The 22115-nt window shown below is 41.3% G+C and overlaps 1 protein-coding gene across 1 annotated transcript in view; it reads left to right on the top strand.

Annotated features, from left to right (window-relative positions):
* Positions 1-529: 529 nt before the first annotated feature.
* Positions 530-22115, top strand: part of LOC308285339 (extracellular calcium-sensing receptor-like) — a gene marked incomplete at both ends in the record, with an annotated part of 28510 nt that continues 6924 nt past the window's right edge. Inside the window, 8 exons of the mRNA XM_080726063.1 lie at positions 530-759; positions 1435-1729; positions 2165-2251; positions 11291-11560; positions 11853-12056; positions 12152-12427; positions 21287-21514; positions 21599-21722. Of these exons, the coding sequence (XP_080582189.1) occupies positions 530-759; positions 1435-1729; positions 2165-2251; positions 11291-11560; positions 11853-12056; positions 12152-12427; positions 21287-21514; positions 21599-21722 (1714 nt within the window). The remainder of the gene's footprint in view (positions 760-1434; positions 1730-2164; positions 2252-11290; positions 11561-11852; positions 12057-12151; positions 12428-21286; positions 21515-21598; positions 21723-22115) is intronic.

A 22115-nucleotide genomic window follows, 5' to 3' on the forward strand; every position in this document is an offset into this window, starting at 1 on the left:
TCTACCATATAGAGCAAGGTTTCGTTCTGATCAGCTGCCTGCAAAGCACCTTGTTTTGGGGAAATACGTTGCAGCGGCGTAGTGATACTGGACACAAAAAATAGTACCATGTGACAGAGGGGTCAAAGTTGAACAAAAGTTGGTCTATTTGGTAGAAATAGGTCAACAATACAAATGAAGCTAGTTTTGTGGATTCATCTATTTTTAATGATTGGGCCATGAGCCCCTGCCAAATCACCGGAACTACTTTATATTCATCTAAAACTGACCAGAACTCTGACCATGTGACTCTGGTAATGGATTAATACATGTGTAACCACTATTTGAATGGCAAGTATTTCACACAGCTTCATGTCAAAAATAGGTGAACTATCCCTTTAAGCACTGCCTCTACTCTACTTCCTCTGCCCAGATGGGTCGTGTGAAAGATTACGTAATGCCATAACGTGGCACAGGGGATGGCACAGCACTGTGTATAAAGTTGGACAATGGATTTAGAGACGGGTGTGTTAGACAGAGGAGGACAGTCATGAGGTCTTCTCTAGACACACACCTGCTTTCATACATGTACTTGACCTCTTCATTCTCTGCTTTGACTTCCTCACCTTCCTCTTCTTGTGAGTTACAGGAACAGTTTAATATGAACAGAATGTACAAGGCCGGAGATTTTATTCTGGGCGGCTTGTTTTATATCCACCTCTACTCTGTCTACTCTGAGTTGTCTTTCTCCTCCAAGCAACAGGAGCCCACTTGCTATGGGTAAGCATTAGGGGTGTAACGATATAGTAACGGAATCGAAAAATCGATTTTAATTTGCAATGATCTACTATATCGTTTGCAAAAGCAAAACATCGTACCGTTTTGGCTTTGTATCGTATTGTATTGTTTTAAAATGCGGCAATCGGTATCGAATCGTTTTGCAATGCAAGTAATTGATCAAATAATTGAATTTTAAGAAAGAAAATTAAAAAGAGGAGTCTACAGCAATTATACTTTCCATTCCATATAGATACTCATGTTCTATCGATAAATGTGTGTAATCTGTGTGTTCATGTCAAGGTAGGTTTGTCCATATGTGTTGAAATATAATGTCCAAGGGTTTGCTAGATAATCACAGTGTTTACTTCCATAATAAGATCTTTTTACACGTTTTACACTGATTTAATTTCTTTGCTAAATAGTTACTATATCGATTTTAAATCATTGAATCGAATTGTATCATATTGCCATGAATGAAATTGTCTATGTATCATATCGTTAACCATGTATTGATGTGTATCGTATCGCTGTTAAAATGTATCGTTACACCACTAGTAAGTATCACAAATACAATAGCAAGCAAGACCGTACCGTCGTTGATGATATAGTATCATAGGAGTATTTGAAGTATTTTTCTACCAAGACATGTTTGCTTACAGTGGAATTCTCTGTTAGATTTGACATTGAAGGCTTCAGGTTTGCACAGACCATGGCTTTTGCCATTAATGAGATCAACAGAAACAGCAGCCTACTACCCAATGTGACTCTGGGATATAGTCTCTATGACACCTGTCAGACGCTTGGAATTGCATTCCGTGCAGCATTGTCATTGGTCACTGGGGGAGAGGAGCAGTTTCAGTTGGATGAGAGATGTGTTGGCTCCCCTCCAGTGCTAGGAATTGTGGGTACTGCGTCCTCAACTAGTTCTATTGCTATTGCTAGAATATTAGGTTTATACAGAGTGCCCGAGGTGAGTATCCTACTTGAACCCCATTTTACTACAATATTGCATGCTTATTGTTATGTTCTCATATTATAAGTAAGCCTTGCCCAGCCATGAGGCCCATAGGGAAAAGAGCCTATCTCCTGTTTATGTAGCGTGAGGCAGCTTCTTGTACAAGAACACCCCCTGGACATGACGCTAGTCAGTCGCAGGGACTCATCCCCACAATTCAACCCTTGATGCTGAGTGCCAAGCTGGGAAGCACGCGGTGCCATTTTTCAGAGTATTTGGCATGACCCGGCCGGGGATCGAACCCCAACCTCCCAGTTTCAGGGCAGACACTAACCACAATGCCACTAAGCTTGTTCTCATATTGCCATATGCTCATATTCTCTGTTTGCAGGGGACTTTTGTTAAATACATTTTGTATTATTAGAGAACGGATGTGTTGTACCTTTTCAGGTCAGTTACTTTGCCACCTGCTCCTGTCTGAGTGACCATCACCAGTTCCCATCCTTCTTTAGAACGATCCCAAGTGACGCTTTTCAGGTGAATTTATTTGGACTTTAGATCTGTTGCTATATAGTAGTACAGCGTTTCTCAAACCTTTTCATGTCAAGGACCCCTAAGGGCCAATGCATACTCCACTTTTAGAGACAAATTTATTTCTGTTCGGGGAGTCACACAATCATGGTGGCAACGAACAGCCGAATAACGTCATATTGTAGTTTAGAGTGTTGGCTCTAAAAGTGGAGTAGGAGTATGCATCGGCCCTAAATGTATTTGGCCATGGAATCTGAAAATATTTTGTGCCAGGGACCTCCATACAAGATTTGTGTTTCCAAAATATTTCAAAACCGTCCCATTTTCTTCCAAGATTTGTTTATTTATTTAATAGTCAATGGTGTCCCCTGACACCACTTTGAGAATTGTAATGTACATGTTCCACACACTTGACAAATACCTCCCTTTGTGCAATAAGACATTGCATCATCTCTGATTTGATTGTTAGTATTACTACTAGTAAGGGGATTTTATAAGATATTTGACCAATCTGCAAAGTAAATCGTTACCAAGAAATGTCTTCACCAATGTGTTTCTAAAGGTGTGTAATATTTACTAAAAGGTTGAAATTCAACTCCTGGGGGAAACCTCATAAAAAACTGATTTGTGTTTGTGTCCCATTAATTGTGGGCTCGCCTGGAAGGCGAGCACACGTATGTTATCTTCATTATTTATATACTAGTCAGTATCTCCTCAAAACTTTGGCGCGCTTCATCTCTTAAACGCTTACACCTTTCAACACCATTCAAATTTTTATGTGTTCAGCTTACTGAGGACACGTGTGCTTGTATTCTTGGTTTTGAAATGTTTTGTAGTATAAATATAAAAAATAAAAATGTTTAACTTTAAGCACCCAATGCATTTCCAATGGGTTTAGTGAGTGGGGACAGAGTGGAGAGAAGGATAATAGACCCATGTTTATGTTAAGGCGCTGTGGCTGCAGTGTTCACACTTCAGATATGCTATCTATATCATTGCGTTCACACAGGTCTGCTCTCTGATTTGATCCAAATATCTAAGCTTTGTGATGTATATATTCTGAGTTAAAACTACAAATATCTATAAATGTCCCTCTCCACTCTACTGATTGAGACAGCTGTGATTAAAGGCCTGTCTGTCATTGGCTGTTCTGTGGTGCTGCAAAGTAACCAAGTACATTTACTCAAGTATATACAAGTACTTGTACCTACAGTACAATTTTGAGGTACTTTTACTCTACTTTCCATTTTTGTTACATATACTCTACTATAAATACAGCATTTGACAGCCTCAGTTACTTGTTACTTTGCAGATTTTATTATTAATAAAAAACATAGATGGACCACTTAATACTGCTATGAAGTTGATCTACAATGTGCACACGCACGCACGCACGCACGCACGCACGCACACACACACACACACACACACACACACACACACACACACACACACACAACAACTGTTACTGTGTTACTGTGGAGACGTTTGCTTGTATTTGTCTTTGAGACATGTTTTGTAGTGTTTTAGAAATTGTACTTAAAAAGAATAAGGTTTTACGATCCCGGGCAATGGGATTTACAGTATATATCCTAGAACCCGCAGGGACAATCAGCCGTATTAGTGGTTGTTGTTGGTTTTCAGGGAGATACAACCAATGCATTTTCAAATCAGATCCACAAACACAATAAAAGTCATGCTCCACTCCTCAGTCTGGAGTGGCCACATAGAAGAACGCCTTGGTTATAGACATAGTGGAGGACAGATGTGATCTGGGATTGTTAACCTACAGTATATGCACTCAATATACACCTCTAGAACACATAGAATATGTACAGTAAGGTTCAGTAGAGTACAGTAAAAGTACAGTAAGGTTCAGTAGAGTACAGTAAAGTACAGTACAGTAAGGTACAGTAAAGTACAATAAAGTACAATAAAGTACAGTAAGGTACAGTGGAGTACAGTAAAGTACAGTAGAGTAAAGTACAGTAGAGTACAGTAAAGTACAGTATAGTAAGGTACAGTACGGTACAGTAGAGTACAGTATAGTATAGTACAGTAAGGTACAGTACAGTAAGGTACAGTAGAGTACAGTAAAGTACAGTACAGTAAGGTACAGTACAGTACAGTAAGTTACAGTAGAGTACAGTAAAGTACAGTAAGGTACAGTAAAGTACAAAACTACAGTAAGGTACAGTAGAGTACAGTAAAGTACAGTAGAGTACAGTAAAGTACAATAAAGTACAGTAAAGTAGAATAAAGTACAGTAAGGTACAGTGGAGTACAGTAAAGTACAGTAGAGTACAGTAAAGTACAGTATAGTAAGGTACAGTAGAGTACAGTACAGTAAGGTACAGTACGGTACAGTAGAGTACAGTATAGTATAGTACAGTAAGGTACAGTACAGTACAGTAAGGTACAGTAGAGTACAGTAAAGTACAGTACAGTAAGGTACAGTAGAGTACAGTAAAGTACAGTAAGTTACAGTACAGTACAGTACAGTAAGGTGCAGTACAGTATAGTAAGGTACAGTACAATACTGTAGGGTACTGTACCTTACAGTACCTTAAAGTATCGTATTTGTTGGGTTGGAATCGAGCCCACACTGTTTCGAAGGAACAGTATTTCTAGTTTACTATAGTGTTACTATTTAGTGATGAATCATCACTTTTCACCGTTTTGTGGGGGCCATTTGTCACCCATGGAATGTTTTTTTTGTGCAAAACAATGCTTGCAATGGATTCAGCATCATGAAAAACCCCTAGTTTGACCCCTCACATATTACTTAAAGCATATTTATTTTCTGTGTTTTTTCCTGTATAGTAAAGTTAATGGGACACAAACACAAATAAAAAAATGTATGAGGTTTCCCCCAGGAGTTGAATTTCAACCTTTTAGTACATATTATTACACACCATTAGAGTGAAGAAATGTCTTGGTAACGATTTACTTCGCAGATTTTCTTATGTTCCCCTTACTATACTGCTGCTGCTGCTGCTGAAGGTCTTTTCTATTGATGGCATCAAAAAAAAGTTTATCTAAACCTTTTCTGTTGTGGAATCTGTGAAGGAGATTCACTATGTGAATAATCTAGCTTAAGCACTAGGGGTGTAACAGTAACTGTATCAATGTATCAATTTGAATTTCAATGATCAAACTATTTTAATGTTAATGATCAAACTATATCGGTAGGCTTATGTAAGCAGCAACATATTGTTTAACCCTTAAGTTCTGTTTGGGTCATTTTGACCTGTTTTACATGTACATTTGAAAGAAAAAGGTAGAAGTTAATATTTTTTCCACCTGAAACTCACTGGCCTTAAAGATTCTTCTGTGATAAACATGTAAAAAAATATATTTGCACTACACCCATGCTACAACCCCTCAATTTTGTACCCTCTAATGCTGTTCGCGGGTCATTTTGACCCGGGGGTTATTTGGTTTAAAAAAACAATACTAATATAATGTTTAACTTAACAAATCATCATCATACGTTGACTTTGTCTCAATTCCAAACAATCCAAATGATAGAAATGGTAAAATAAACCGTGAACTTAGAGTTGAAGCATCTGGCAAGAGAAAGTGCTGTTCATTGTATCCTACAACAGCAGACAGGAAGACAGACTGCTTGCAGGAGGTGCAAGAAGCTCATAATGTGCCTCACATGCAGTCTGTGTTTGTGAAGCATGTGCTTCCTAGTGTACATTCATATGTGACATTAATAATCAATCTTTATTTCAGACTCAGGTCCATATAACATAGAAATGACAAAACATAAAACATAAAAATAAAATCATTTAAAAAAATTACAAAGGTCAGATAAAAGAGAATATATAAATATATGCTCACAGTCTGTAGAGGCTATTACGCCAATGTCTCCTGAGCATGGACGAGAACCGATTGGAACACTTCACAGGGTTAGTTAAGATCACAATGGTACTGTTTTCAGACTCTTCTAGACGACACATACATTTATACAATAAGTTTCTTAACAGGGCTTGACAAGTAAGCACCCCCAAGTTAACAAACAGCTGGCTGGCACTGTGCCATCTTGGTACCCTAACCAGTAACCTTAATGCGTCATTGTAAGCCACCTTTAGCTTCTGCATACTGCTAGCCTTGTAATTGCTCCACAAGTGGGCAGTATACAAAGGTGTACAGAATGCTTTAAAAAGTGATACCTTGACATCTACAGAGCACTTGTGAAATTTACGCATTAACATGTTTGCCTGGGCATACAGTTTGCAACGTTGTCTATGGATGTCTTTGTCATCAGAGAGATCGTCAGAGATATGATGACCGAGATACTTAATCTCTTTGCATACTATAAGAGTATTGTTACTGAGGATAAAATTAGGGAAAACAGCCCTTTTATCATCTCTACTACGCACAATCAGGATGCTAATCTTCTTGGCATTATACTTAATATTAAAATCTGTGCCATACTGGGAACAAATCCTCAGAAGCAACCCTGCACTATGCAGGGAAAGGATTACCAAATCATCCGCATACATGAGATGGTTGACAACTATATTGCCATTGACACAGCCAGTTCTACAGAGGTTCAAATCCCTTGACAGATCATCCATGTACAGATGAAATAAAAAAGGGGACAAAATCCCACCTTGTTTCACCCCATTACCAACAAGAAAGTGTTCAGACATTGTATTACCCCACTTCACCTGCATTGTCTGATGTGCATACCAAAATGCTAAAATTCTGATTATGTACCTACCTCTTTGGCACATTTTATCAAACAGCTTGTAGTGATTCAGTCTGTCAAATGCTCGAGACTGTGACGGCCCTGCCCCTCTCTGCAGGCTGGCAGCTTGGGGCAGAGTGGAGCAGGCCGTCAGGCCAATTTGGCACACCTGGGTTTGGGTGTGGTGGCCTGGTTGGGAGAGTATAAAGGGAGCTCTCCTGCTCAGCTCTTGAGATCTCCACTCCTTTGCAGCAGTCTGTGCTCTCGCACCTTTTATACAACACGCACACAGCACACTTCACACATCCATACACTGCAGACATGACTGATTACTGACTTGTACACACCTCACACCATTAGTTTGTTTGATTATTGGTTTTATTGGTTTAAATTAGAATAATAAATATAATTTAAAGGTTTATACTTGTGTGTGGGCTCCCTGTTTTGTTGTGAATCACCCTTATTCATGACAAATGGGGGCTCGTCCAAAAGCTTAATTTGGTTTGGTTTGGTTAATTGAAAGTTTAGTTTTGTCAGTTTGAAATTTGTTTGAAACTTTATTTGTTTGGTTTGGGAGTTCTCACACAAGTTTTTTTTTGTCAGGAAGTTGGAGAGCATTTGACCCCATTGAGAATGCAGTTTTCTCAGGTAAGTGTTGGGATGTTAATACAGGGTGTAGTAGGTATTTTTTGTTGGAGCAAATCCCTAAGTCGCCAGTGCCGGTAGGGTACTGGTGGTTTTGCTAAGTTTGTTATTTCCCCTTAGTGGTGATTTTGGAAGCGACAGATCCTGGGATTCACAATACGTGAGTTAGGGGACAATTCTCCATGCCCGGGTGTCGGCCGTAGGCAAAGGTAGGTAGATATTATTAGTTAATTAGGGTGGGATTTGTTCCAATTTTCTTAAAGTTAAACTACACCCCTTGTGTTATACAGCCCCAACACTTCCTTTTTTTTGGTCAGGTTAGTTTGGAGTTAGTTAGTATTAAAGTGGAGTAAAGGACCTTTAATTTTGATTGCATTGGCTCGGATTGGATTTTGGAAAATTGTTGTATGGAGGACAGGTTTCAGAAGAGTTTTGGTTGAGGGAGAATCAAAACATGCCAATTGGAAAAAATACTTGATACATGGTACTGCGGTGCAGTGCATTTGAAGTCTCATTTGGATTTGGTTTGTCTAAAGTCATTTGTTTTGGTTGCTTAAGTTGGTGTTGTCTCCTTAGCCTTGAAAGTAAGGGGTCAATTTGGATATGTCTGAGGCAGGTTGATTGGTGTACAAAAATTTCATCTGTGTTAAAGCTGGCCCGTTGAGCCCAAATGCGGAATTCTGGTCGGGAACGGGTGACGAATGGCCCAAACGGTACTTCACTGTTTGTATACGTTGTGGGTTGTCACTTGTCTGTGTGTTCCCTTGGGTTAATGGGAACACTGGTTGGTTTGGTGCCTCCTTTGATGTTGTCCTGCAGAGGGCAAGGAGGACTTGTGCATCCCCGGAAAAAAAGTCTAAAGTAATGGCTTTGAGGGGATAAATTCATTTGGTTTGCCGTAGTTCAGTTATGTTCATTCAAAACTTCATTTGGTTTCCTTTGAACCATTGTAATTCCGCACGCATGGTGGCTCTTAAATTTGAAAAGAAATACCAAATTCGGGTTTGCCTACGACTGTCTCTCCATTTGAGACGGTCTACGTAGTGCTTGGCTTGTATGGTCCCTAATCTAGCATGGGAGTTGGCCTGTGTGTGGGGATCATTTGGGTGAAAATGTACACATGATTGCCTGGACAATGACATTTGACTGTTTGGCTACGGTATGTTTGATTGCTCTGTATAGCATGGGCTTTGGCCTGTGCACGCTCAGACAATTGGTTACTTCTCCCTCACCTTGTTCTAGTCCTTTTGCAGAAAATTTTGGTCTTTTGAATGACTCAGTTTGGTATAATCCTGGTTTGGGTCATCTGAAATAGTTTAGTCTAGGTTAGTCTATTGACTAACATCAATCTTTTGGTTTTAGTCTTGGTCTTGGTTGACAAAATTAACATTGGTTGAGCTAATGGTAAAATTTGGGTCTAACTCCACTAGTGGCTTTAAAGGGCCAGTCCACTGACATTTGTTTTTGCAGCCCTACAATGTAGAGGTGCCATATTAAAGGTTTTGACAGTGAACAGACCTGTTTTGTTGACTTTCCTAATGTCTTGTGTTCTCCATTATAGGCCGTCCTGTCTCTGGCTCTCTTAGATCGCTCCTGTGCACGAGGTTGCAGAGGCTGGAGGCAGGATGGCGTGGCAAAACGGAGAAACTGGTATTGGTAGGTAGACTGTATAGGATACAAGTCAGGTTTGTTTTGGATAAAATAATAGTTATGGCGAGTTGAATTTTGTGGGCTGTTTGGGGCTTGGATATGTTAAACTAAAGACTATGTGTCTATTTGAATCAGTTTGAATTGAACATTTGAATCTAAAGTGTTTTGGAAAATCTTAGTTGTTATATGCTTGTTGCTAATTTGTTTTTGTTTTTTCGTAGAGTGGTGGAACCCCATTTTTTTTATGAGGGGGGGTGTGACGGCCCTGCCCCTCTCTGCAGGCTGGCAGCTTGGGGCAGAGTGGAGCAGGCCGTCAGGCCAATTTGGCACACCTGGGTTTGGGTGTGGTGGCCTGGTTGGGAGAGTATAAAGGGAGCTCTCTTGAGATCTCCACTCCTTTGCAGCAGTCTGTGCTCTCGCACCTTTTATACAACACGCACACAGCACACTTCACACATCCATACACTGCAGACATGACTGATTACTGACTTGTTCACACCATTAGTTTGTTTGATTATTGGTTTTATTGGTTTAAATTAGAATAATAAATATAATTTAAAGGTTTATACTTGTGTGTGGGCTCCCTGTTTTGTTGTGAATCACCCTTATTTATGACAAGACGCATCAATAAAACATAAAAACACAGTGGAATTTTGATTCCTATACTTCGATATAATGTCTTTTAAAGCATAAATACACATATCTGTGCCGTGTTTTCTTTTAAAACCAAATTGGTTGTCCACTATGGTAACATACATCTCCAGCCTGTTCAACAGAATTATCTCCAGTACTTTGGAGAGTATGCTGATCTTACAGTCAAGTTCTCAGTAACCACAAAAGCATCACTCTTAACACAGTTGAATAATTGCTGGTAATGTTGTCGCCACAACTCTGCAATATTAGCTGCTCCACTCACTCCATCAATGGACGATGGCAGGGACATTTTACTGTTTAACAACTTGACCTCTTGCCAAAAATCAACACAGCTATTGTTGCGCAGCTTTCTGGCAAGTGAGTCAGCCCTCATACTATCTTACTACTCTTGTTTTTTTATGAATATATTATGAATATATTATTTTATATGTAGGCCTATATTTTATGGAATTATGAATATGAATATATTTAATGTGTGTTCACATGTGTTTAGCTCTTATTGTACATGAATTTTAGCTATCAGTTTAAAACGCCTAGCTCTTTCAGTGTTTAATGTGATATAGCAAAGCATAAATGCAAACATTTACCATATATATCTATGCATTGTTTGGAATTGAGACAAAGTCAATGTATGATGATGATTTGTTAAGTTAAAATTTATATTAGTTTTTTTAAAACCAAATATCCCCCGGGTCAAAATGACCCGAACAGAATGAAGGTGTAGTGAATCTGAACAGAACTTAATGTGACTTGTATCATTATGCAATACTCACCATCATTATTTATTTGTTTTATATTTTGGTTGTATTTAGATTTTTTTTTATTGTACTGTGAAATGTATTAATGTTTTGTAATGTATTTGTTTTAATCTCTGTGGACCCCAGGAAGAGTAGCTGCTGCTAAGGTGGTAGCTAATGGGGATCCAAATAAACAATAAACAATCTAAAGTTGAGTCACCTTGCAAATAATCATTTTTTATCGATACTAAGAACTTCTTGTAAACAGCAATGTTACTTAAAACAAGAGGGGTTTAATGACTTAACGCCATATAGGCCTAACTGTATTCAGTATCATATCTATAATGCGTGGAATCTCTGCATGCCTGTCAAGGTGTGAGATTGTTAAAATTTGGTCGAATAAAATGTGAATCATAGTTTACTTATTTATACCCATGGCAATTATTTTGTCCCTTAAAGACAAATCCTCTACTACACTTATACATTACACACAGATAGATGTAATGGATAGGTTACTGAATCATATTTAAATAATGTTATCACATAGTATCGCTGTCAATGAACGATTATTGTCCATATATCGCCAACCTTGTATCCTTGTATTGTGACGTGTATTGTATTTTCACACCCCTACTAAGGATGTATCCCTCCAACCAGGTACGAGCTATGCTCCAGATTATGAGGCGGTTCAGGTGGACCTGGGTAGGAATGCTGCTGATTGATAATGACTATGGACACAATGCTGCCAGATCCTTACAGTCTGAGCTGGACCAGTCTGGTTCGGCTTGTCTAGCGTACATGGAGGTTGTGCCTATAGATTCTGACCCAGATGAACTTCAGAGGATTGTCACTGTCATGAAGAAATCCACAGCTCGCGTCGTCATTGCATTTGTGTTTGAGAGCCGTATGTCTAAACTACTGGAGGAGGTTAGGTTTAAGATGCATTCAGTGATGTAAAGTAACTAAGTACATTTACTAAAGTACAGTACTTAAGTACACATTTGAGGCATTTTAAATTTTGAATACTTGCACTTGTGGCACACACGTACTGCGATCGGTGCTTAGTTTGTAGGTGTGTGGCCCTATCTGCCTTTGTACTGTCGGCCAGAAACAGACGGCACTGAACGCAGTACTTGCACGCTCTGCTGGTGCAAGTAACTATTAATAAGCATTCCAACGGCTTCAATGGTAATTTACTATATTCTGTTCAACACAATAGGTGATAAAGCAGAATGTTACAGGTCTGCAATGGATGGCCAGTGAGTCCTGGTCAACATATACTGGACTCCAGACTCCTCACTTCATGCCATACCTGAGAGGAACCCTGGGTGTCGCCATTCGTCGTGGAGAGATAACAGGTCTCAAGGACTTCTTAAAGAAAATACATCCTGACAATGACCATGAAAGCAATGAAAATAGCATTGTGAGATTTCTGTTTCATTTCGTATTTAAGCTGCAATTTAACACTGTGATGTCTGTTTTACAAGGTTTATTTAAGTCTTAATTGTGTTTCCTCAGGTGAGGTGGTTTTGGGAGATCACATTTCAGTGTAAGTTTGCACCCCTTCCATCAGAGTGGGTGGATGCTGGTGGAAGGGTGTGTACTGGACAAGAGGACCTAGGAACAGTAGAAACATCACTGTTGGATGTATCTGACCTCAGACCAGAGTATAATGTGTACAAGGCTGTGTATGCTCTGGCCCATGCCCTCCATGACATGTTGCAATGTGTGCCAGGAAGAGGGCCTTTCATTGGGGACAGCTGTGCCAGTTTGCAGACAATACAGCCATGGCAGGTGAATTATTAATTCATAATTTGAAAAATGCAGTACTCACTTGTGGCGTTTCCATAAAGCCTCTTAATGCGCATTAAGGCTTTTGTGCTTAAATCTTTTAATGGAAACACAAAATTCTAATAAACTTTAATTATCCGCAAAAGCTTTTATGCGAGGAGGTGGATTTTGAGGCTTTATTGAAAAAAAAAAAAAAAAAAACGTAATGCGCATTAGTGCAAAACACGAAGCGAATACATTTTGAGTGAAATGCATTGAACTTGCATGATATCAATTTGGCTGAAGGAAGCTACCAATACCGATCATAGCTTGGCCCAGTGGATGCAAAATGTAGATTTAAAAAACTCACTCGTTGATTCACTCGTACAACAAAATGTGTTTTACTTAAAAAAGAAAATGCTTCTCAGGTCAAATATCGATGTGCGATTAAAATGCGATTAGGCTAATTGTGATTAATTAATCACAGAGCCTGTGATTAATTAGATTAAAATGTTTAATCACATCCCAGCCCTAATATATATATATATATATATATATATATATATATATATGGCTGGATACAGGTGTCACCGGTATATCACACATTGATTCATTACCGACAGTGACTGGAGCAGCCGTGTGACTGGCAGCTCACAACACACACACAGTCATAACCACTGCAGCACCAGATCTAAATGTTCATTTTGGAGGCATATTGACTTATTCTGTTGTGTCTTGTGTGAGATCTTCATTTTATTGGATATTAAAATAATGACGCAAGTCTTTGGATAGAAGAAACATGAAATAATGTAACAATATGTAAAACAATAAAATAATAATATTCTCCCTGTTATTTGTGCTCCCTTAGTGGTTGTGACCCTAGGCAACCACTTATATTGCTTATGCCAGGAACAGTTGTAAAGTAATACTAATCGCCTTGGTGAGATTGATGTTTATCAGTGCATATGCCCATAACCATAGCCGAGGGAAGTAGGGGTGCTGAGGGTGCGCCCGCACCCTCTCCCCCAGGTCCCACCGCCACCCCTCCCGCCCCCCCACAAGGGGGTTTGGGAAAAAAACAAAAACAAAAAAAAAACATATAATTAAAAAATGGGACAGGGTAAGGGTCGGGGAAAAAATATGCCTGTTTTAGAAATAAATATTCTTAAACAACACGTTGGCTTTTGTTATTATTATCATCATCACGAATCTGTGTTTACTGGCAGCAGACCTGTCCGCAGGCGCAGTTTCCTGTTTACCTTTTACGCGCGGGACGCATGAAGCTGTCAGCTGTCACTGTCAGCAGGTTGTTTTGTTTCCATCTACATCATGGCTCAGAAACGTATGACAGATTTCTTTGGTGGGCCTAAATCAAAAAAGAGTTGTGTTGTTGAAGATGAGTCGGTCAATTTGTTGTCATCATCATCGGAGGAGGAGGAAATTGAGCCTGTGGAGGACGCGGAGGTTCCACGGCCTCTGGGAGATTCTCACCCCAGCAGAAGCACTGTCCAGCCGGGGCCGAGTCTCCCGGCTGCACCAGCAGCGAGGGCGAGTACCATGCCTAGTTTAGCTGCACTTGAGAAACCCTTCCAGCCCAAGGACTTCAATTTCCCAGGGAAAAGGTTTGGAAAGGAAACCTATAACAGATCGTGCAAACCTACATGGTTTGAAAAATGGCCATGGTTACACTATGTGAAGAACAGTGACTGTGTTGTGTGCTTTTCGTGTATTTCTGCAGTTGAGAAAAAACTAATCAGTCAAGAGACAGTGAGGCTTGACAACACATTTGTCAAAGGTGGTTTCACTAATTGGCGAAAAGCTGTAGACAAATTCAAGGAGCATGAACGGTCAGACGCGCACTCAAGATCTGTACAAAAGCTGAGCAGTCTCGGAGACACACCAATCAGTGCCATGCTGTCAAATGTAGCTGCTGAACAGCAAAAAATAGCAATGAGTGTTTTGGAGCTGTTATTCAGATCCATTCGTTTCCTCGGGTGCCAGTCTATACCATTCCGAGGAGATGGTACTCGTGATGGTATTTTATATGAGTACATGCTGGAACGCACATTCAATCTCCCAAAAGAACACGAATGGATTCGCAGGAGAGATAACTGGATGTCAAATACTATCCAGAATGAGGTCATTCAAATGTTTGGCCGCGCCATACAGAGGGAGATAGTGACACGCTCGTCAGAATGTGCTTTCTATGGATTGACAGCTGATGGCACAACCAACATCAGTACGATGGAACAATTCTCATGCAGCCTACAATATGTGGATAAGAGCCTGGAGTCACACTGTGATTTTTTGGGATTCTACAACGCCCCCGATTCTACTGCAGAAACGCTGTTTACCTGTGTGAGGGACGTTTTTCTGCATTTAAACATCCCCATTGAACGGCTTGCTGGGTTTTGTTTTGATGGTGCAAGCAACATGTCAGGACGTTTTTCCGGCGTACAAGCACGACTGAAAGAGCTGTGCCCAGGATCGATGTATGTTCACTGTTGTAACCATTCTCTGGACCTGGTATTGCAAGAAGTTGCCCGTGACGTGAGCCTTGTGGCGGATGCACTGCACTTTGTTCAGGGTGTAGCAGTGGTCATAAACGAGTCATCAAAACGCACGCAACTTTTTGAGTCTCTCTTTGGTGGGGATGAAGTGGTGATCAATATTTTGAGTCTGTGCCCAACCCGGTGGTGCGTGCGCGCAAAGGCAATTACGCGCGTCTGCGACTCATACAGCACTCTAGTAGCCACACTTGACACACTAAAAGATGACAACAGTGTAAGAAAGGAAACAAGACCGAAAATCAAGGGCCTGCACAAACAGGCATTGAAAGGAAAAACGTTGTTTTCGCTTCTTTGCTGTAAAGCACTGTTCGAGCCCTGTGAGATAGTGGCCAAAACCCTGCAGAGCTCAAACGCCAGTGCACTAGGAGCATTAGAGTGCGCAAATAGTCTGACAGCCCAGGTAGCAGAACTGAGAGACGATGACGTTGTGGGAAAGATAACAGCCAAGGTGATAACATGTGCCCACAAACTCGGCCTGAAAATGCCCACTGCCCCACCAAGAGTGAGCAAAACCCCAGCCCGCTTACGTCATACAGAGGAGCCCGAAATGCTGGCTGATGAATCAGGAGTGGACCCGTGGAGACGCGAGTTTTATGAAGCTGTAGACCTGGTGCACTCTGAGCTGAAGAGGAGATTTGACCAGGACAGCATGCGTATAGCAGCAAGCAGAGAGAGGGCCGTTATCAACGCAGCAAATGGCACCTTTGAATTTGACGCACAGGCGCTTCATCTTCCCGAGCAGCTTGACACAGATCGCCTGCAGCTCCAACTCATGCCTAGTTTAGCTGCACTTGAGAAACCCTTCCAGCCCAAGGACTTCAATTTCCCAGGGAAAAGGTTTGGAAAGGAAACCTATAACAGATCGTGCAAACCTACATGGTTTGAAAAATGGCCATGGTTACACTATGTGAAGAACAGTGACTGTGTTGTGTGCTTTTCGTGTATTTCTGCAGTTGAGAAAAAACTAATCAGTCAAGAGACAGTGAGGCTTGACAACACATTTGTCAAAGGTGGTTTCACTAATTGGCGAAAAGCTGTAGACAAATTCAAGGAGCATGAACGGTCAGACGCGCACTCAAGATCTGTACAAAAGCTGAGCAGTCTCGGAGACACACCAATCAGTGCCATGCTGTCAAATGTAGCTGCTGAACAGCAAAAAATAGCAATGAGTGTTTTGGAGCTGTTATTCAGATCCATTCGTTTCCTCGGGTGCCAGTCTATACCATTCCGAGGAGATGGTACTCGTGATGGTATTTTATATGAGTACATGCTGGAACGCACATTCAATCTCCCAAAAGAACACGAATGGATTCGCAGGAGAGATAACTGGATGTCAAATACTATCCAGAATGAGGTCATTCAAATGTTTGGCCGCGCCATACAGAGGGAGATAGTGACACGCTCGTCAGAATGTGCTTTCTATGGATTGACAGCTGATGGCACAACCAACATCAGTACGATGGAACAATTCTCATGCAGCCTACAATATGTGGATAAGAGCCTGGAGTCACACTGTGATTTTTTGGGATTCTACAACGCCCCCGATTCTACTGCAGAAACGCTGTTTACCTGTGTGAGGGACGTTTTTCTGCATTTAAACATCCCCATTGAACGGCTTGCTGGGTTTTGTTTTGATGGTGCAAGCAACATGTCAGGACCTTTTTCCCGGCGTACAAGCACGACTGAAAGAGCTGTGCCCAGGATCGATGTATGTTCACTGTTGTAACCATTCTCTGGACCTGGTATTGCAAGAAGTTGCCCGTGACGTGAGCCTTGTGGCGGATGCACTGCACTTTGTTCAGGGTGTAGCAGTGGTCATAAACGAGTCATCAAAACGCACGCAACTTTTTGAGTCTCTCTTTGGTGGGGATGAAGTGGTGATCAATATTTTGAGTCTGTGCCCAACCCGGTGGTGCGTGCGCGCAAAGGCAATTACGCGCGTCTGCGACTCATACAGCACTCTAGTAGCCACACTTGACACACTAAAAGATGACAACAGTGTAAGAAAGGAAACAAGACCGAAAATCAAGGGCCTGCACAAACAGGCATTGAAAGGAAAAACGTTGTTTTCGCTTCTTTGCTGTAAAGCACTGTTCGAGCCCTGTGAGATAGTGGCCAAAACCCTGCAGAGCTCAAACGCCAGTGCACTAGGAGCATTAGAGTGCGCAAATAGTCTGACAGCCCAGGTAGCAGAACTGAGAGACGATGACGTTGTGGGAAAGATAACAGCCAAGGTGATAACATGTGCCCACAAACTCGGCCTGAAAATGCCCACTGCCCCACCAAGAGTGAGCAAAACCCCAGCCCGCTTACGTCATACAGAGGAGCCCGAAATGCTGGCTGATGAATCAGGAGTGGACCCGTGGAGACGCGAGTTTTATGAAGCTGTAGACCTGGTGCACTCTGAGCTGAAGAGGAGATTTGACCAGGACAGCATGCGTATAGCAGCAAGCAGAGAGAGGGCCGTTATCAACGCAGCAAATGGCACCTTTGAATTTGACGCACAGGCGCTTCATCTTCCCGAGCAGCTTGACACAGATCGCCTGCAGCTCCAACTCAAAATGCTGGGAGAAAAAACTAAGAATTCGAAATGCACAACAGTAGCAGAAGTTGGTTCATGTCTCGCCAAACTTCAACCACAAACCAGGGAAATGTTCAGAGATGTCGAAAACCTCATAAAGTTGTGCCTCAGTCTGCCAATATCTGTTGCATCTTCAGAGAGATCCTTCTCCTCCCTTCGGAGGCTTAAGACGTGGACACGCAGCACAATGACCCAGAAAAGACTGACACATCTGTCCCTTATGCATGTACACAGTGACATTCTGAAGACCCTGGACATACATGCCATGATGAGGGAATTCATCAGCGTTACCCCAGAGCGCAAGAGCACATTTGGAATAATTCAAGGTAATAATAATAATAATCATCATCATATTACTACTATTAACAACAGTATTCATATTATTAATACTATTATGTTGCGTTCTGACGTTGGTCAGGCTTCTTATGTGCCAACTGTTGCTGCAAATGTTATGTAGGCCTACTAGGACACATTAATATGTTGTCATAATAATACCGTTTTATTTTCATATCAATAATACATCCATTACTCTCATTGCAGGGTAATAATGACGAGTGTGTTCTTCTGATGGGCGCTGGCACCGCCAGGACGCATAGAAGATGGGCCGCTACCAGGGCATATAGGCTATTAATAGCCTAAAATTGGGCTAAATTGTTTTTTGTATGGTTTGTAATAATGTGTAGGCTATCTGCAAAGTAACTAGTAACCAAAGTTTTCAAATAGTGGAGTAAAAGTACAATTATTTTTTAATCCAAGATGTGGAGTAGGCTACTGGAGTTTAGGCCTTAGGCCTAGAAGTAAAATGGGCTTATTGGAAATACTCCAGTAAAGTAGCCTACAGATAGGCCTACCTAACAAATGTTTAGTTACATTACACAACTGATAATAGGTTTGTTTTTTATATTTTCTTTCTTTTGTGCCAGCTACTGCACTTTATAGACCTACACATTGTTTTTGTTTTGTTTTTTTTCATCGCCCTGTGTACCAATGCAATTTACGCAATAGGTCTAATAATTAATTGTTTTTTTTTGGGTATCGCCATGTTTGCCAGACTTTCTGTGCACTTTGTCTATGTTTTATTTTAATATAGGCGGCCTAGCCTATTATCGCCGCCGCCACTGTGGCTGTGCCATGCCAGTGTGAGTCTAGTTTTGAGCGCACTTTATTTTGAAGATGATCGGCGCATTGTTCTGATGTTTATTCTGTGCCATCTATATATCCTCCTGTTCCTCGCTCATGTTTAGGCTATTTAATTGATTTGTTAAAAGGGTTAATAAAAATGCTGTTACATATCAGCTAAGCCTCGTTACTGACAACTGACATGAGCTTGTATATTATCAGCTGTAGGCCTATTCAATGCGCTCCCTAAAATAGGTTTGGCCGTTTCTGTTGGGAATAAATAAATGATTGGTATATAGGCCTATGAAACAGGCACTTGCTGTCTCAGTGTTGGTACCAAGAAATCCATCTATATACAGTAGGTCTATATAGCATCTAATAATATCCTGCTGGCTGCAATCAGATCAGTGGCATATGGCCACTGTGTGCGCATTTTTTATATGTCTCCGCACTGTCCACAGCCCGTTTGGAGAGGCAAAGGGAAAGTTTAGTGTGCAGTTCCCAATTTTGTTACATTTAGCAAAAAAATAAACCGCGGAAACCCGAATAAAACCTGCAAAAAAGGTTATAAAACACAATTAAAATCTGCAAATAACCGCAAGCGCGCGCGCGCACGGGGATCGTGTCACGCGCGCGTGCGTGGCACGATCGACAGCCCCTCCTGCCTCAAATGAGTTCCCACGGCTATGCCCATAACGGTTCCCAACGTTGTGGCATCAGGGCCCATTTAATATATATATATATATATATATATATATATATATATATATATATATATATATATATATGTGTGTCACGGTTAGATAGAGAAACGGTTAGATAGAGAAACGGAGCGTCGGCAGGAATGATAGCGCGCACCCCACGGAGGTTAGGGTTAGGGTTAGGCATAGTTTTACTGAGGTTAGGGTTAGGGTTAGGGTTAGAGTAAGGCATAGTAAGCTAATGGCTAAACACAGCCGAGCTGGGCTAGTAAATAAACGAAAGAGAGTCGCAAACGAGTGACGTCAGCGCCTGCACTAGTGAATGGCTGACTGGCTGTTGTCGCCATCTGGTGGTGATTGGTGTGTGGTGAACTACAAAACGAGCGCTCTTACCACAGTCTCACTGAGTTACCCAAAATGACTGTAACATATATATATATATAATATATATATATCAGAGATTCCGTTAGCCGGTATTTACCGGCCAAGTCCACCGGCCACCGTGGCCGGCTGGGAAAATGCCTCTTAGGCTATTTTATCATTTAATCTTATTATACACATAATTATTTGTCTAAAGTAGTAAAGCTACAACCATTAAAACCTATCATAATTTTAAATTTGTATCATGTTCTGTGAGTCTGTCTGACGACAGCGGAGCTCACCGCCACTGCTGCTGCTTCATGCTGCGCTGTAGAGGTGGGACGTTCACGAACGAATCGAGTCTTTTGAACGGCTCTTTGAAATGAACGATAGCATTGTGAGCTTGTAGATCAGCTATTTTCAAATGGCAGATATGTACCTATATGTCCGAAATAAATGTATATAGGGTTGAAGTTATTTGTAATTATAATCAAAATCTACAAAGTAGACTAACTACTAGAATGAGCCAGTCTTTTGAACGGCTCTTTGAAAGGAACGGATCCCAGAGATCCGGCTCACTTCAAAGAGCCATAAATCCCATCTCCACTGCGCTGTGTGCATGGTTACGTGCATTGGAAATATCAGAGCTTCAAGCTCACAACAAGGCGAAACGCGCCGCGCTGTGAGCTTTTATGTCTGCTATTTTAGACACGCACACGGCCTTACGGAGAAGCACACATCACGTTTCACAGCTGACAGTTCCAGCACCTTGTAACAATCAGCGTGGGTTTAGTGTTATAATCAGAACGAACTGGGGTTCTTCCGAGGTAATCTATACCAAGCTGGACCCAGTAGAGTAGACGATAATAAAAAAGGGACCCGAACTCTGTGGAATCATGGATATTATACAAGCACGCACATGACTTTCTGATCGCATGGATGTGATGCCATCGTGGTCAAAGCAACAGAGGCAAGTCAACCTTCCTTGCGCCATCATAACATAACATTAACAAAATAAAACAAATGTGTCTTAAAGGTTTAATGAGACGTGAAGCCAAAATCATATGCTATAATGTGTAGGCCACTGTGTGGCAGGGCGCGCACGGTTCGCTTGAGTTGCGTGCCCACTTTAACCTATTCACTTCTTTTTTTTTGGCAAGCGATACCTCTACATAAGTAGATAGTTAGGATATTATTTTGTTGGAACATATTGCAATTGCATCTGTGATAAAGAGGAAGGAAGCCCAGCGCAAACATAAAATGGTGTAATTATCAGTTGGGTGCACGGTGCACCATGCAGATACAGTATCTCATCTGCAAACACGTATGTGACGTTCAATATAATATGGCCGATAAATTAATTGATTGGCCGGTAAAATATAATCCTGCCGGCCAAGGTGGCCGGCCCCAAAAATGCCTAGCGGAAACCATGTGTGTGTGTGTGTGTGTGTGTGTGCCATGTGTGTGTGTGTGTGTGTGTGTGTGTGTGTGTGTGTGTGTGTGTGTGTGTGTGTGTGTTTATATACATGTTTTTCATCATCACACTTTCTAGCTTGTCTATTACCTGGAAAGGGTCAACTTCACCACGTCATTTGGTGATGATGTTTCATTTGATGAGAATGGTGATCCTTTACCAATCTATGATGTCATGAACTGGGTGTGGCTTCCTGATGGAAGCATGAAGGTTCACAATGTGGGTGTGGTCAAGAAGTCAGCCTCCGGAGATGAAGAACTCATCCTTGATGAAGACAAAATCTTCTGGAGCTTTGAAACCAAAAAGGTCACTTTGGCGTTCTAAAACGACTAATATTGAACTCATGGTGTAATTCAGACTGAAACTGATCATTGTTACTTTCCTCTGTAGCCTCCTCGGTCAGTGTGCAGTGAGAGCTGTTCTCCGGGAACCCGTGTGGCCAGAAGGAAAGGAGAACCTGTCTGCTGCTTTGACTGCATTGGTTGTTCTGAGGGAGAGATCAGCAATCAGACAGGTTGGTTCATGGATTGGGTTTATTTGGGGCTAGCACAGAAAATACTTATTTCCATCGCCGTCCTCTGGACATACAGTATAAACACTGTAAATTGAGTATACAATCCAAACAATCCAAGAGTTATTGTCTCCGCCAGGCATAGGGGCGTGGCCGAGACTATGTTTTTCACCCTGTGCGTCTGTGTGTCCGTCTGTCTGTCTGTAAAAAGATAATCTCCGGCACCGCTGACACGATAGATGTGAAACTGTGCACACACACACACACACACACACACACACACACACACACACACACACACACACACACACACACACACACACACACACACACACACACACACAATGGGTGCCAGAGCAAAACCTCTGCCCCAAATTTTCATTTGACATTGGCCTG

Source organism: Nannobrachium achirus (genome assembly GCF_963921795.1).
Source record: "Nannobrachium achirus genome assembly, chromosome: 5".
Classification (NCBI taxonomy): Eukaryota; Metazoa; Chordata; class Actinopteri; order Myctophiformes; family Myctophidae; genus Nannobrachium; species Nannobrachium achirus.